General features: G+C 46.3%; 1 protein-coding gene across 1 annotated transcript in view; it reads right to left on the reverse strand.

Annotated features, from left to right (window-relative positions):
- The window catches only part of LOC107113359 (ras-related protein Rab-38-like), a 21,582-nt gene extending 12,619 nt beyond the window's left edge, over nt 1–8,963 (reverse strand). Inside the window, exon 1 of the mRNA XM_015414684.1 lies at nt 8,688–8,963. Within this exon, the coding sequence (XP_015270170.1) occupies nt 8,688–8,948 (261 nt within the window). The 5' untranslated portion in view covers nt 8,949–8,963. The remainder of the gene's footprint in view (nt 1–8,687) is intronic.
- Between the last annotated feature and the right edge of the window lie 6,265 nt (nt 8,964–15,228).

Consider the following 15,228-nt stretch of genomic DNA (forward strand, 5'->3'; position numbering starts at 1 on the left):
ATGTCAGATCTGGCCCTCGTAACAAATGAGTTCGACACCCCTGGTCTAGAACAACAAGGGCTGTTTTGTTGCAGTAGAGAACAACGGGGAACACCCAGGGGAGTCAGCAGTGAACAAAAGAAACTGCCTTCTGCACAGTCAGACCTTTGTACGTTTGCCAGGGTCTCAGTCAAGGTGGAGATACCCTGCCCCCAGGTTCTGTTGCTTGCTGCTACTGCACGTTGTGATGGGAAGGGAAAAAAATAAAATGGTGGTGTTGCATGCACAATTATGTCACTTCTGGAGAAAGACCTGGAAGTAGAAGAAGGTAGTTGAGGAATTGAAGAAGAAGAAGATTGGATTTATACCCCGCCCTTCACTACCCAAACGAAGAGCGGCTTACAATCTCTTTTTCCTTCCCCTCCCCAGAGCAGACACCCTGTGGGATAGGTGGGGCTGAGAGAGCTCTTTCGAGAACTGCCCTTGAGAGAACAGCTCTGAGAGAACTTGTAACTGACCCAAGGCCACGTTAGCAGCTGCATGTGGAGGAGTGGGGAATCAAACCCTGTTCCCCCAGATTAGAGTCCGCGCTCTTAACCACTACACCAAACTGGCTCTCCACAAATCCTTACTGCAGAGTTTCCAGTGATCCCTAGAGCTACCCTCCACAACATCTAGGTTTTCCCCAGAAGCAATGTAATGGCTAGGGGATGCCCGGTTTTATCAATGCGATTTTGGGAATGGGAGGGAGCCTTCCATGAGCGGGGGGGAGGCTCCACGATGTACTGACATCACATGGAAACAATGTCATTACATTGCAGACGTTGCACGGTGATGCTCTGGTTTGAGAGGGTAAATCTCTATGGTAAAATTGCCCTCAAACCATAGAGTTTTGTTCAAAAATCCCCAGTGTTGCTACGTGATGTCCCTGAGATGATGACGTCCCTTCCGGGTGATGTCATCGCATCCACTGGCCAGCTACAGGAAGAAAACCCCCAAACCGGGGGATTTCCCACCCGGACATGGGGAATGGCAACCCTATGAAACACATGCCATTAAAGCCTCCCACGTTCCTGCTCCCAGTCCTCTAACCACTTGCCAGGCATTGCCTAGCAACTCTAGACCATTGGTCTATCACACATACGCCCCATTTAAGCAATGCCGTTCGTGCTTTGAGGAAGCAACATCCTCTGGAGATTTAGCTGCCTGTAGAATCATGCAGATCTATTGCACTGGCTAGAAATATAACCGATCCTGATCTGCCTCTAATCTGAAAAATGGGGTACAAGGACATGAGTCCCTGCCTGCCGTGAATGGTACCCCGGCACAAGGCAGTGTTGTGCAGTGGTTAGAGTTGTCAGGCTAGGCTCTGAGAGAATGAGGTTTGGGCCGATCACTCTCTCTCAGCCTAAACGACCTCTTCCTGGTGTGGTGAGAGGAGAACGTTCTCCCAGTGGGGAGATAGGCAGGTTATAAATTCAATCAATCAATCAATTAATTAATTACAGAGTTTGTAATGCCTGTCAGCTGGCCGGTGGGGGGCTGAAGCCCTGAAAATCAGGGGGAAGCCTACCCGGACCATGGGTCTGGCAACCCTAGGCAGCTGGTATGAAAAAATATATACAGATGTGTGCTAGATGAATGAATGAATTTTATTGTTACGGCGCTTAGCCAGCAATGTGTGCTAGATGCCCACAGAACAATACAATGACCAAAGAGACTAAAGCCATAACATCATTTAGTGTCTGGTAATGAAAAACAACCACTTATTCCTTCATAGAAAAAATACAAAGGTCAATAAAATTACACATAGCAGTCTGCTCCAGACTCAGTCTATATCCTTCTAACAGTCTTGTATTTTCAAAAGCAGTCTGCTCCAAATTCAATCTCTCTTTCAACACTTATTCAGGATATTTTAGTGTTTCAGCCCTCTGGTCTTTCCTCGGGAACAAATCCTATATAGGAATCTCATATTCAATGTTACCTTCAAGTTGACACATTCATTGATTTACTTCTCTGTTAATCTACTTGGGCAAGGTCACCTCACTTATTTTCAAGCCTGCTGCTGCTGCCGAAGTCAAATGGACCCAGATTATGCCTAACCCTAGGCAGCTGCCAAAGTAACATTTTAAAAAATCTGCACTGCCAATCAAATCTCCAATGGCCAGTCAGCAGACTTGCTAGGTAAAACCCCCCACCTGGCCCAGCCCACTTTCTCAAATGCTTGATGGGCATCAGTGAACAGTGGCTCACAGGTACCACGTGGGCCCCCTGCTCTACATTATAGAAAAAATTTGACTGGCTCTACAGAACTACACCTTTTCTATAGAGATGTGCTACATTAACCAAGAGAATTTTTTTAAAAATCTTATTTAGTTGAGTCTTCTTTCATGTTGAGCAGAGGTCAGGGGAGCTCGGAGTAAACCGCCTCTGGAAGTCACTAGGGGAAGCGGTAAATGAAGCGAACCAGAATCGCAAATAAACCCAGATCTCCTGAGTCCCAGACCTCAAGTTGTTATCGCATTGCCACGAGACGTCATAATTATAACTGCTCGTTCGGAACTCTTCAAGGAAGGGTGGTGTACAGGAATAGCGTTGTGTAGCAGACAGAAGAAGAAGAGGAGAAGAGGAGATTGGATTTACAGCCCGCCCTTCACTCGGAGTCTCAGAGCAGCTTACAATCTCCTTCCCTTCCTCTCCTCACAACCGGCACCCTGTGAGGTAGGTGGGGCTGAGAGAGCTCTTTCGAGGACTACTTTTGAGAGAACAGCTCTGAGAGAGCTATGACTGACCCAAGGTCATGTGGAGGAGTGGGGAATCAAACCCGGTTCTCCAGATTAGAGTCTGTGCACTCAACCACTACACCAAACTGGGTCTCTAAACTCATAAGGTTGCCAACCTCCTGGTGGTGGCTAGGGATCTCCCAGAATCTATATATCTAATAGCGAAAGGCGCCCCCTGCGTGCGGATATCTAAATCCGCGCATTGGGGGCACCTGGGGGGGAGGGAGATTTTTGTGCACACTTGGGGCAGTCCCCAGGTGTGCACAAAAATCTAAAAATCTGAAAAAAATATCGGGGGGATACTTAAATCCCCCCAAAAGTGACAGAGCGCATGCGCAGGGGATGCTCTGCGAACTCCCTCACTGCTGCCGCTTGGGGGGGGAAGAGAGCAGCGAGGCACGAGTGGCAAGGAGGAGACGGGGGAGGAACCGGCGGGATGGGGGGGAACTTACCTCCTCCTGCTGCTTCCTCCTCTGCCTCCTGTGTGGAGGTCCCCCCCCCCGCGAGTATCCCCGGTCCTGCCCCTTGTTACAACTGATTTCCAGGCAGCAAAGATGCCCTGGAGGACATAGCGGCTTTGGACATGGAGGCTCTATGGAACCATATCCCTGCTGAGCTCCCTCCCGAAATTTTGCCTTCTCCAGGCTCCAACCCCAAATCTCCAGGAATTTCCCAAGCCAGATCTGGCAACCTCAATTAGCTGTGGAAAGGGCTAAAGTCAGACCCTTAGATGCTAAACTCAGTTCATCCAGCATTCTCCATCTTTTCCCCAGCATCGCAGAGATGCAAATCAGAGCATGTGTTTTATGTACTTGTAAAATTGCAAGTAGATAAATAGGTACCGCTTTGGTGGGAAGGGAACACCATTCCATGCTCCTTGGTATTTAATCATGCTGGCCACATGACCATGGAAACGTCTTCGGGCAGCGCTGGCTCTTCGACTTGGAAATGGAGATTAGCACCGCCTCCTAGAGTCGAATTCGACTGGCTTTCGAGCAAAGGAAACCTTTACCTTTTTTTAACACCTCTCACGCTATCAGTCCCCTCTTTCCTACTACGAATGGCAGCAGTCACATTTACCCAGGAAAACATCAAGCCAAGCTAGAAGGCAGTCATAAACTAGCTAAGATTCAGCACGTCTGTCTAGAGCTGATCTCTGCCAATATGTTGCATTCAGTTCAAAAGCTGCAAGAGGTTCCTTCAAGTAAATTTTCATTCCCTCTCCAGAGAGCTAATTACACAGAGATACCGCATGAAACACCACGGCCTCCTTTGAACTGCTTTAGTGAAATATAGCTGGAAATCAGAATAACTAACAGTGAACAGCTGGATGTAAGCAGACCCTGAAAGCGAGAGCAATATCCACTGCCCCCCCCCCGCTCAGACAATCAGCTAGGCTGCTTCTAAACCTGGAGGTTCTGTTCCTATTATCAGGGTTTCTAGCACAGATGTTTATTTATTTTTATTTGATTTGATGTGTATCCCGCCCTCCCTGCATAGCAGGCTCAGGGCAGGTTCCATCAGATACGGTAAGCAATATACGAAGAATTAGAAACAATTAAAACCATTAGAAACAATTAAAACCATTAATAAAATACAGTATCCTATGATGCGTTCAATTCTTTTTTTTTTAAAGCCATCTAAGCCAAAATCCATCAACAGATTGACAAAGCAAAAGCAACTCCATTTCGTGTGCCTTTACACCTAAAATCTTCGTATGCCCTAAATTCCTGAACTCTGCCTGAATTCTGTTACTGTCATAAATGCTGCTAACATCATGTAAGAGATGCTATGTTAAGAATGTACATGCCTGCTTCAAGTAGAGTCAGTGTGGTGTAGCAGTTAGGAGCAATGTTCCCTCTAAGCTGAGTTAGTGTGAGCTAGCTCACCATTTTTTAGCCTCCAGCTCACACATTTCTGTCCTAGCTCAGGAAGGAGGGCTCCCGAGCAAACTAATTTATGCAGTAGCCAAATCACTCACTCACAACTTTAATGCCAGTCGCTCACAAAGTAGACATTTTTGCTCACAAGACTCCACGGCTTAGAGGGAACATTGGTTAGGAGCGCTGGCCTCTACTCTGGAGAACCGGGTTTGATTCCCCACTCCTCCACATGAAGCCAGCTGGGTGACCTTGGGTCAGTCACAGTTCTCACAGAGTTCTCTCAGCCCCACCTACCTCATAGGGTGTCTGTTGTGGGGAGAGGAAGGGAAGGCGATTGTAAGTCGCTCTGAGACTCCTTTGAGTGGTGAAAAGCGGGATATAAAAACCAGCTCGTCTTCTTCTAGATCTAGTGCTGTGCTCGTAAGATAAAACAATTGTCTGGTGATGTCTGTCCTGAGCCTAGCCTCAGAGAGAAGATACAGCAGTTAGAACATGAAGACAGAACCACTAACAGTTGCTTACCATTGAGTAAATGCCTGTTATCTTTAGGATTAGTGTGCCATTATAATTAAGTGGTGAAATGTGCATTAAAGAAATGTAATTGGTAAATGTGAATGAAAACACAGTGAGTAGTTCACGGGATAACTGGAGACGAAAGATGATACTATATAATGCATGGTGTGTGTCTGTTAAAACTTTGGAGACCCTAATTTCAGTTATCTGGGTAAGGATCCCTTTGTAGTTCAAACTACTTAATAAATCCTTTTCTACAGAAGCCCACTGTCTCTACTTTGAACCCCTCGTTGATCTTTTGGCAAATGAGCTCCATGTTTAATGATTATGGGAAAGCCAAACTAGTAGGCATCTTGTCTGAAGAAAAGCCATCTGAGATCGCAACCAGTGTGGTGTCGTGTGTTTTTTTGGGGGGGTCCCCCTGCCTTGTTGAACCTGTGGGCATTTTGGAACTTTGAGAAGAAGCAGTGGGCGTCACACCAAAATGGCTGCCGTAGGAGGTAACTCAAACCACAAAACACTGGAGGATTCCAACCACTGGTGAGGGATGGGGGGGTAGGGTTGTGTATGGAAGCACTACGTGACTTTAAAGTGCGGTCCCCTTAGATGTCTGAAACTCAGAACTATAAGCTGCTTAGGCCTTTTAAATGAATGTTAATCTAACATCTACAAACTGTCTGTAGTCTTGACCTTGAGAGCAACCTCTCCCCATATAGTAGTTAGGAGTGTGGACTCTAATCTGGGAGAACCGGGTTTGATTCCCCACTTCTCCACATGCAGCTGCTGGTGTGACCTTGGATGAGTTACAAGTTGTTTCAGAGCTGTTTTCTCATGAGTAGTCCTCGAAAGAGCTCTCTCAGCCCCACCTACCTCACTGGGTGTCTGTTGTGGGGAGGGGAAGGGAAGGGAGATTGTAAACGGCTTTTTTTCCGAGCTTCAAAATTTCTGGAAATTTTACATCTCTAGTCAGCAGGGTATAAGTCCATCGAGTCCACCCTCCAAAGCAGCCATTTTCTCCAGGGCAACTGTTCTTAGTCATCTGGAGATCAGTTGTAATAGCAGGAGATCTCCAGGTGCTGCCTGGAGATTGGCAACCCTATGTATACTGTCTTGAGATTCCTGGAGAAAGGTGGGAATAAGAATTGGAATAGATGTGTGACATTTTGCAGCAATGAATTCTATCAATTAAATGTATTTTTTTTTGAACTTCCTATTTTATACTGTGCCGCCAATCAGTTTTATTGGGTTGAGGCCAATTTTTGGGTTGGGATGGAGAATCCAGCTCATGAGGGGAAAAAAAAAGATTGGTTCCTCTGTAAATGAAGAAGAATTTCCATTTTTTTCCTGAATTCTGTAGCTAATTTCAATTTGTCATAGGCCAAATTGTAATTATTTAGGATGTAATTGGGATTTTGTTGTAATTAGGATTAAAACAAAATAATTGCAGTTAATTTACAGGCTCACTCTGACCTAGTCTGGAGGCATTTCAACACACACACTTAACAACATTAGGAAACACAGTTCCAATTCTCGGTGGCCTGATCCAAAAGCTGAAAGCCAATACTGATGTAAACAACAGTACGATCAGTTGGAAAGCGGGGGCAGGCTTTATCCAGCCACCTCTCTGAATATCCTCCAGACCCCCAGGAGGGGTCAGTCACCAGAGGTCGCCATGACTTCCAGGTGTACACACACACACACACACACACATATGAAAAATACAAACCCCCCCCCAAAAAAAGGAATTCTAGGGAGCATACATGTTTCTATCCACCCTTGTTTTTCTTTTCTTTGCAACAGCCTTTTGAGATAGATTAAGCTGAAAAATTATATGGGGAGGCTGGCCCAAAGTTATGGTCAGACTCTTGGAGAAACCAGTTCTCAACACCATTCACTTCAATGAAGGATAAGTTTATTGAGACATTGATAGGATCCAGCCTGTACACTGGCTGCATTAGAACTGAAGATGGAAGCGCAAAAGCAATAGATATACAAGGTTCAAACAAGGGCCCCCAGGTATTCTACCTGCTCAAACCAACAGCTATGTTTTCCCACCTTCGTGACATTCCCCCAACCTACAGACCAAAGCCAGACATCGTAAGATGAGACCCAAGGCCGTGGATGTTCCCAGGCACAATAAGCAGTAGTCTACTTCAAAGCATTTAAAAGTGAATGTGGCGTTCACACTCTCCTATCCACCTCCCGGTTACTATGGCAAGCGAGCAATAAAATGTAGAGCGAGTTTGACAGTTACCCACTGAACTTCATGGCACAGTAATGATGTCACTTCCAGAGTGCCCTGGAAGGAATGTCACCGCATTGCTGGCAATGTCACTGAGACACAGGGCTAGGCCTCCCCCTGCTCCTGGTAAGTCCCCCCCCCCACACTGGCCAGCTGATCAGTGGAGGGGGGTACGGCTGGGGGGGGGCCTGCTAGCCCTAGTTGGCTACTGTGTAAAAAAGGATGTTGGACTATATGGACCACTGGTCTGGTTCAGCAGGGCACTTCTTATGTTCTCATGAGGCTCCCCGAGACCTCAAAGAGTTCCTTCTGATCAGAACAGTCAACAGTTAGTGAGAAGAGCCAAGAGTCTCATTTGGCATATAAGGAAGTTTCATACGGATTCAGACCTTGAAGGAGGGGCTGTGGCTCACTGTTGGAACACATGCTTGGCATACCAATGGACCCAGGTTCAATCCCTGGCATCTACAGTGGGTTCCAGGAAGCAGATGTTTGGAAAGACCCTTCTCTGCTTGAGGGGTGCTGCCAGTCAGAGGACACCAAGCTGACTTGGGCACCTTTGTGGGTTTCTGTGAACATGAGGAAAAGATTCTGAAGAACACCTTTCCACCAGGACATCCTCTTCCTGCCACCACCACTGCCGAGGGGGCAACAGAATGAGTAGCCATGGCAGTTGGGCCTCAAACTGGGCTCCTTAGATGCCATCAACCACCCCAGGAGGCAGATGTTGGGAAAGACCCTTCTCTGCTTGAGAGGTGCTGCCAGTCAGAGGACACCAAGATGACTTGGCCACCTTTGTGGGTTTCTGTGAACATGAGGAAAAGATTCTGAAGAACACCTTTCCACCAGGACATCCTCTTCCTGCCACCACCACTGCTGAGGGGGCAACAGAATGAGTAGCCATGGCAGTTAGGCCTCAAACTGGGCTCCATAGATGCCATCAACCACAGCTGCAGTTCCAGAAACGGACTGCTTAAGGAACCTGCTCATTTTCTTACCTCAGAAGTTCCCTCAGACCAGCAAGATAACATCATCTTGTTGTCTGACAAAGGGAGCTTTGACTCTCAAAAGCTTCTACCCCCAAAACTTTGTTGGTCTCTACTGAACTTGAATCTAACTGTTCTACTGAAGACCAAAATGGCTGCCCTCTGAAACATCTTCTTCCTGGATTCCCTCAGTGTCAGGGCAATACTGTTTGCCTATCGGCCACTTCTGATTACAACTGCAGCAGAAAAGCAAGACACGAATATTTTAAGTAAATAAGTAAAATACCGCAAGGGCCCTTACCTTTGCCGAAGTTTCAAACCATCCCACGAAGCCATTCTCCGTGCAAAACTGCTCTATCTTCATGCCGTTGTTCACAAGGAGCTCTTTGCCCTGATCGCATTTGTTTGCCAAGAGAACCGTCGGCACGGGATTGCCATTGGGGAGAGTCAGCTTAGTGTCTAAATCCTCTTTCCATTTGGTAACCGCTTCAAAAGTCGCCGGCCTCGTCACGTCGAAGACGATAAACGCTCCCATCGCCTCTCGATAATACACCCGGGTCATGTTGCCGAACCTTTCCTGACCTAAAATGATAAAAGCATACCATTAAATAATAATAATAATAATAATAATAATAATAATAATAATACACAAATGTATCAAGACACCATTGAACATTCCATTAGAATCATTTTCTCGGTCCAGATGTAGTGCTTGTTTCTGAAAATATACTGAACACATCCTTGTGGGATTATGCTGAAGAAAATCCTTTAAATTCAATCAATCAATCATTTATTACGGCAAAAGCCAGCAACATTATCAATTCACAATAATAGCCAGTGAATTAGTGATAATACAAAAATAAAATAAAGTATAAAAACTAAAATCCAAAATAGATCAATTAAATTAAAATCCTATTTAAATTTCTATCCCAGCACTGAGGAGGAGGAGACTGGATTTATACCCCACCCTTCACTACCCGAAGGAGTCTCAGAACAGCTTACAATCCCTTTCCTTTCCCCTCCCCACAACAGACACCCTTGAGAGAACAGCTCTGAAAGAATTTATGACTGACCCAAGGTCATACCTGAGGAGCTCAGAGCATACAAGGAGGTTTTCCCTCCTCCACTCTATCCTCACACCAATCTTGTGTGGGCTCATGGAAAATAGAAGAAGAAGAGATTGGATTTATACCCTGCCCTTCACTACCCAAAGGAGTCTCAGAGTGGCTTACAATCCCTTTCCCTTCCCCTCCCCACAACAGACACCTTGTGGGGTAGGTGGGGCTGAGAGAGCTCTTTTCGAGAACTGCCCTTGAGAGAACAGCTCTGAGAGAACTTGTGACTGACCCAAGGTCACACCAGCAGCTGCAAGTGGAGGAGTAGGGAATCAAACCCAGTTCTCCCAGATCAGAGTCCGCACACTTAACCACTACACCAAACTGGCTCTCATAACTGTCCCAAGATCATCAACAATGTAATCCCATACAGAATTATACCCTGGCAAGTCCATTGAATTCCATGGACTTCAAAGAGTGTCTTTCCATTTGGGATTGCACTGCAGAAGATCTTCATGGTCAAGTCAAGATTAGAACCCAAGGTCTCCTCAATCTCGGTGTAAAACTTTAACCACTACGTCACTCCAGTTCTCACAGAAGCTTCTTCTTGGAAAGCTCACAAGCAGGGCATGAAAACGATGGCTTCCCCTGTTCTTTGTCCTTAACGTTTAGTATCCAGATATACTGTTGCTATATATTGAAGCTATGATTAATTATAACTCATAACAAAATAAAGGAAGGTTAATAAAATGCACAAATACATCGGTGTGCTCTAAAAACTGACCTCCCCTCTATATTGAAGCAAAATCAAGATCGGTACTTAGAAGCTGGGGAAAGAAAGCATACATTTGTTTTTATGTACGTATGCATATTTAAAATTACCTCATCGGCACTGGAAAGATACCAAAAGAATAATAAAAATCATCTACATCGGATCACAAGGGAGCTTTTTTGAATTTGACCAAAAAAAAGGTCCAGTGACAGGATTACATAACAATATTAAAGTCAAACATTTGTAGGCAAAAGGGGGTAAATAACTTTATTAAGGTTATTGGTTTATACAGCTACAGTTAATTCTATGGAGAAAAACCTGGTCTCCAAAAGAAGGCATAGCCTGTCCTCTATAGCTGGCTGTAAGAAACACAGCATTGAACTAGCAGACAGTTAACAAACCAGGTACATGCTAATTGTCACGCTCAGACTGCGCCCCAATGTGCCGTGCTACCCTTGGCCATGGCATTGCGGTGTGATGGGGGGGGGAGCGTGATGGAGGGAAGGGGGTTAGTCTCACCCTGTTCCTCCCCCTCCCACTGGAAGATCGTAGCCAGCTAGCTTGGAATATCCAGCTCACACATCATCCCCTGCTTGTCGTTTGGGGTCCCCCTTTTGAACCTCCCACCGCCCTCCTGTTTCCCTCATCCCTTCCTCCCGTTGGCCCAGAGGCCTGTCCTTCAGGCAGAGCCCACCACTATTGGCTACCCTCCCCAGTAGCTGCCTTCCTAGTCCCTTCTCACCACCCAACTTTTGGCATCTGCCGGGGCCACCCTGCCTGTAGCGAGGCCTTGACCCAAGTGGCCGAGATGTCTGTGTCTGCTTTCTGGAAGGAGTGGCGCAGCAGGGTCTCTGCCCGGGCAAGGATCGGTGCTCTGGAATCGGGCCCTGGCTGTAAGATCTCGCGGGGTCCTCCTGATGCCTCCGTCAGAGCCCCCGGGGAATCCGGCATCCGCCCCAACCTCTTCCACCCCCTCTCTCCCATCTTCTGCCCATGCGCCAGCCCATCAACAGCCTCTGGCATCCACCCGGGCCTCTCCAAACTCAGCCACCTCCACCCAGGTAAGGTTGAGCGTTGGGGCCCACTTCGAGAAGCCCTCAGCTCGCTGGGTCACTGCAGAAGTCCGGCGATGGCGGTGACCCCGGACACTAATCGTGTATCATGTCCCAAATGCACAGTGGAACCATGGTGGTGGAGGAAAGTGTCAGTCAAGTAACTGCCGACTTATGGTGACCCTGCAGGACCTTCGAGATGAGAAACAGAGGCGGTTCGCCATTGCCTGCCTCTCCCATTCAATACTAAGCAGGGCCGACCCTGCTTAGCTTCTGAGGCCTAACCACAACAGACTGAGAAACAACTGTGAATAAAGAAATAATGCTACTCAAAAGGAGGGCTGCTCCTCACGGCAATTCTTTAGCAAGGCCTTTTGTTCAATTGTATCTCTCCTTATATATAATTGAATAGTGGGTGCCAAAGTTCTAATTCTAAAATGCACTCCCTTAGTGTATGGCTGATGGCACTGCTCCTCAGCATATATCGCCACCAATCAGAAGGCAAAGCCCGGGTCCCGCCCACACCACAACTGCTGCGACAACCTGGTATTTTGCATATGGAAGCTGATTGGACTTCACTCCATTCCACACCTCAAACCCCCCCCCCCCCGCAAGGCAGTTGGAATGTCAGTTGCATATGGAACCTGCTGTATTCTGGTGGTGTGCAGGTCCCAGGTTCATGTTTTAAAAGCAGACTGACACTGTTTGCCCAAAGCCAGAGCACTCTCCCAGAGCCTCTTTCTAGATCCCAGTGTATTTATTTCCGCAACGGGCATTATTTCTAGTGAGTTATAAAGATTGATGTAAAAAAATAGTTTGTATTGAAGTCTTATTTCTGGCTGGCTTGTAAAGATACATACAGATTATGTGTTTCCCCCCCTCTTTGACTGGACTTCAATTTCTAGTGTGTAAGATAATTTTTGGTGCTTACTAATAATTCATACAATCTGGCTTCCTAAATCCCTTCATTGTTGTATGAAATATTGGGATAGACACCTTGATGGGGTTATTTCTTTATTCATAGCTTCTGAGATCTGGCACCATCAGGCTTTATCCCATCTTTCCTCCAAACACCTCAGACCAGCGGAAATAGTTCTTCTTCCCAATTTTATCCTCACAACAACCCTGTGAGGCAGTAGAAAAGAGCAAGAGTCCGGTAGCACCTTAAAGACTAGCAAAAGTTGTGGCAGGGGAGGAACTTTCATGAGTCACTGCTTCACTTCCTCAGATACCTGTGAGGTAGGTTAAAAATGAAAAAGCATGACTGGCCCAAGGTCACCCATTCTGGTTTACAGTTAACTGGGGACTGAACTCTGGTCTCCCCTGGCCTAGCTCAGCGCTTGAACTACTTCATCGCACTGCTTGGTGTAATGGTTATGGAGAGTGGTGGACTCTAATCTGGGGAACCGGGTTTGATTCCCCACTCCTCCACAAGAAGCCAGCTGGATGACCTTGGGTCAGTCACAGTGCTCTCAGAGCTCTCTCAGCCCCACCTGCCTCACAGGGTGTCTGTTGCGGGGAGCGGAAGGCAATTGTAAGCTACTCCAAGACTCCCTCAGGGGTATAAAACCAACTCTTCTTCTTTGTCTCTCCGAGTCAGTATACAGGGAGACCCTAGCAAAGGCTGTTTATCAAGACAAGGCACTGGAGAAGTTGAGAACCTGCCAGCCATGGTTTGCTTGGTACATATCTGATGTTTACGCACTGTTTGCAAATCCACTTAAACCATGACTTCACACCCTGCTTTAGAGCAAATCCTTAACAATCCAGCAGAGGTGCCAAACATGTAGTGCAGAGGTGTCAAACATGCGGCCTGGGGGCTGGATCAGGCCCCCGGAGGGCTTCTATCAGGCCCGCAGTGGAACTGGCTGTCTTCTGCTTCTTCTTCCAGTTCTGCTGCGTCATCGTAGGTTTGCAGCTTACAGATACACACCTGAACAGCATATTCAAGACTGCAACAGCACAGACATTTTGATGCAGTAATTCAGAGCAAGAGGTGTCAGTTATCAGACACTGTTAAATAAACAAAATATTGCAAGAGTGCTAACATTTTAAGCATATTTTTATTTTAAGTAAAAAAACCCACACCTTTATGTTTGTGTCTTTTATAAAGTTTATATCTCTGCTACCTGGCATTACATTTTATGACACATGTGGCCCGGCCCAACAAAGTCTCATTTATGTCAGATCCGGCCCTAATAACAAATGAGTTTGACACCCCTGGTGTAGTAGTTACAGTGTCAGACTGGGATCTGGAAGACCCAGGTTCAGATCTTGGCTCTGCCATGGAAGCTTGCTGGGTGACCTCAGATCAGTCACATACTCTCAGACTAACCTACTTCATGGGGTTTTTGTGAGGATAAAATTAAGAAAAGAAGAATTTTGTAAGCCAATTTGGATCCCCCACTGAGGAGAAACTGGGGTACAAATTAAACAAATATACACATACATACATATAAATATGATTTAAATATGATGAAGGAAACCAAACTGTGGTTGAATGAGACCAGGCAAGCCAAGAGCAGGCAAGTTCGGTTCAAGGGCAGACACCAAAGGCACACTGAAACATCTAAGGAGAAAGTCACAACTCAAAAAACTCAAAAGGATTTCAAGTAGATTCTTCCACTCCTTAACTATGTATCTTTTAAATGGAAGCAATAGTGGCAGACAGTGGGGGTGGGCAGTGGTATATAATCATGCAGACAGACACATCCATATTCATTTGTACGGATCTGAACACCTGGACGACCAGTAGTTCTCCGAATATGACCAGATGCAAGACAAACCAAGAGGTGATCAAGCCTCCCTGCCTGAGACTTGGAGGTTGAATTTTGGCTAACCGACTGGTCTGGTAATGTAAGACAAGAAAAAGAAGATATGCTGTATTATGAAAGGGGAAAATATTAGCCTTGGGGAAATATAGCTAAATGGTGTTACACAGAATAAAATGAGGAGCACAGACGATAGTTTATTAAGAAAACAGACCAGGTTGGATCACTTGAGTAGATCATGCTGTGAACACAAATCCACTCCACAACGGATCACTGAAATAACTATTACCTGGCAAAAACACATGTTAAAATCAGTTTTATCGGTCAGGGTCCGCCCCCCCCCCCCAAGCACTGACAGAGTAGCATAGGGAAATGCTGTAAGTATATCCGAGATACAAAAGAAACGATGGAAGCAAACAAATAATAAGAGCAGGCAGTGGTCCGATTGTGGGCTGTGATGAAGTCATTTGGAACAAGACCAAGTGGCATATTTTCTCAATTTGTAATAACAGCCATGAAGAAGAAGGAGAGGTAGATTTATACCCCCACCCTTCACTCGGAGACTCAGAGCGGCTTACAGTCTTCTTCCCTTCCTCTCCCCACAACAGACACCCTGAGAGTCACATGGGGCTGAGTGAGGGAACAACTCTGAGAGAACAGTGACTGACCCAAGGTCACCCAGCTGACTGCATGCGGAGGAGTGGGGGAATCAAACCTGGTTCTCCAGATTAGAGTCTGCCGCTCTTAACCACTACACCAAACTACACCAAAGCCAAACATATCTGTACCACTAAAAGAGACAGTCTCCACTTGTCCCGAGAAGGAACCAGGCTGCTGGCGCTTAAAATCAAAAAGGTGGCAGAGCAGTTTTTAAACTGAATATTGGGGGAAAACCGAGAGGAGATGAAAAATCTCTGGTTTGGGTTGGCTCATCTCAGAGAGATGAAGGGGTACCTGTTGCTTTTCTACAGGGAGGTGGATTGAAATTGTCCACTGAGACCATGGCTAGTGACATGGACTGCCTGACAAGGTCTCGAGATAGCAAGAGGAAGGTGGCAGGCTTAACCAGTAAGGGAAATTACAGCTGTTTCTATACAAATGCTCGAAGTGTCCGAGGTAAAATCGGGGAGTTGGAGTGCTTGGTGTCGGAGGGAAAAATAGACATTGTGGGTATTTCAGAAACTTGGTGGGA

Source organism: Gekko japonicus, unplaced genomic scaffold, assembly GCF_001447785.1.
Source record: "Gekko japonicus isolate JY-2015 unplaced genomic scaffold, Gekko_japonicus_V1.1 scaffold1112, whole genome shotgun sequence".
Classification (NCBI taxonomy): domain Eukaryota; kingdom Metazoa; phylum Chordata; class Lepidosauria; order Squamata; family Gekkonidae; genus Gekko; species Gekko japonicus.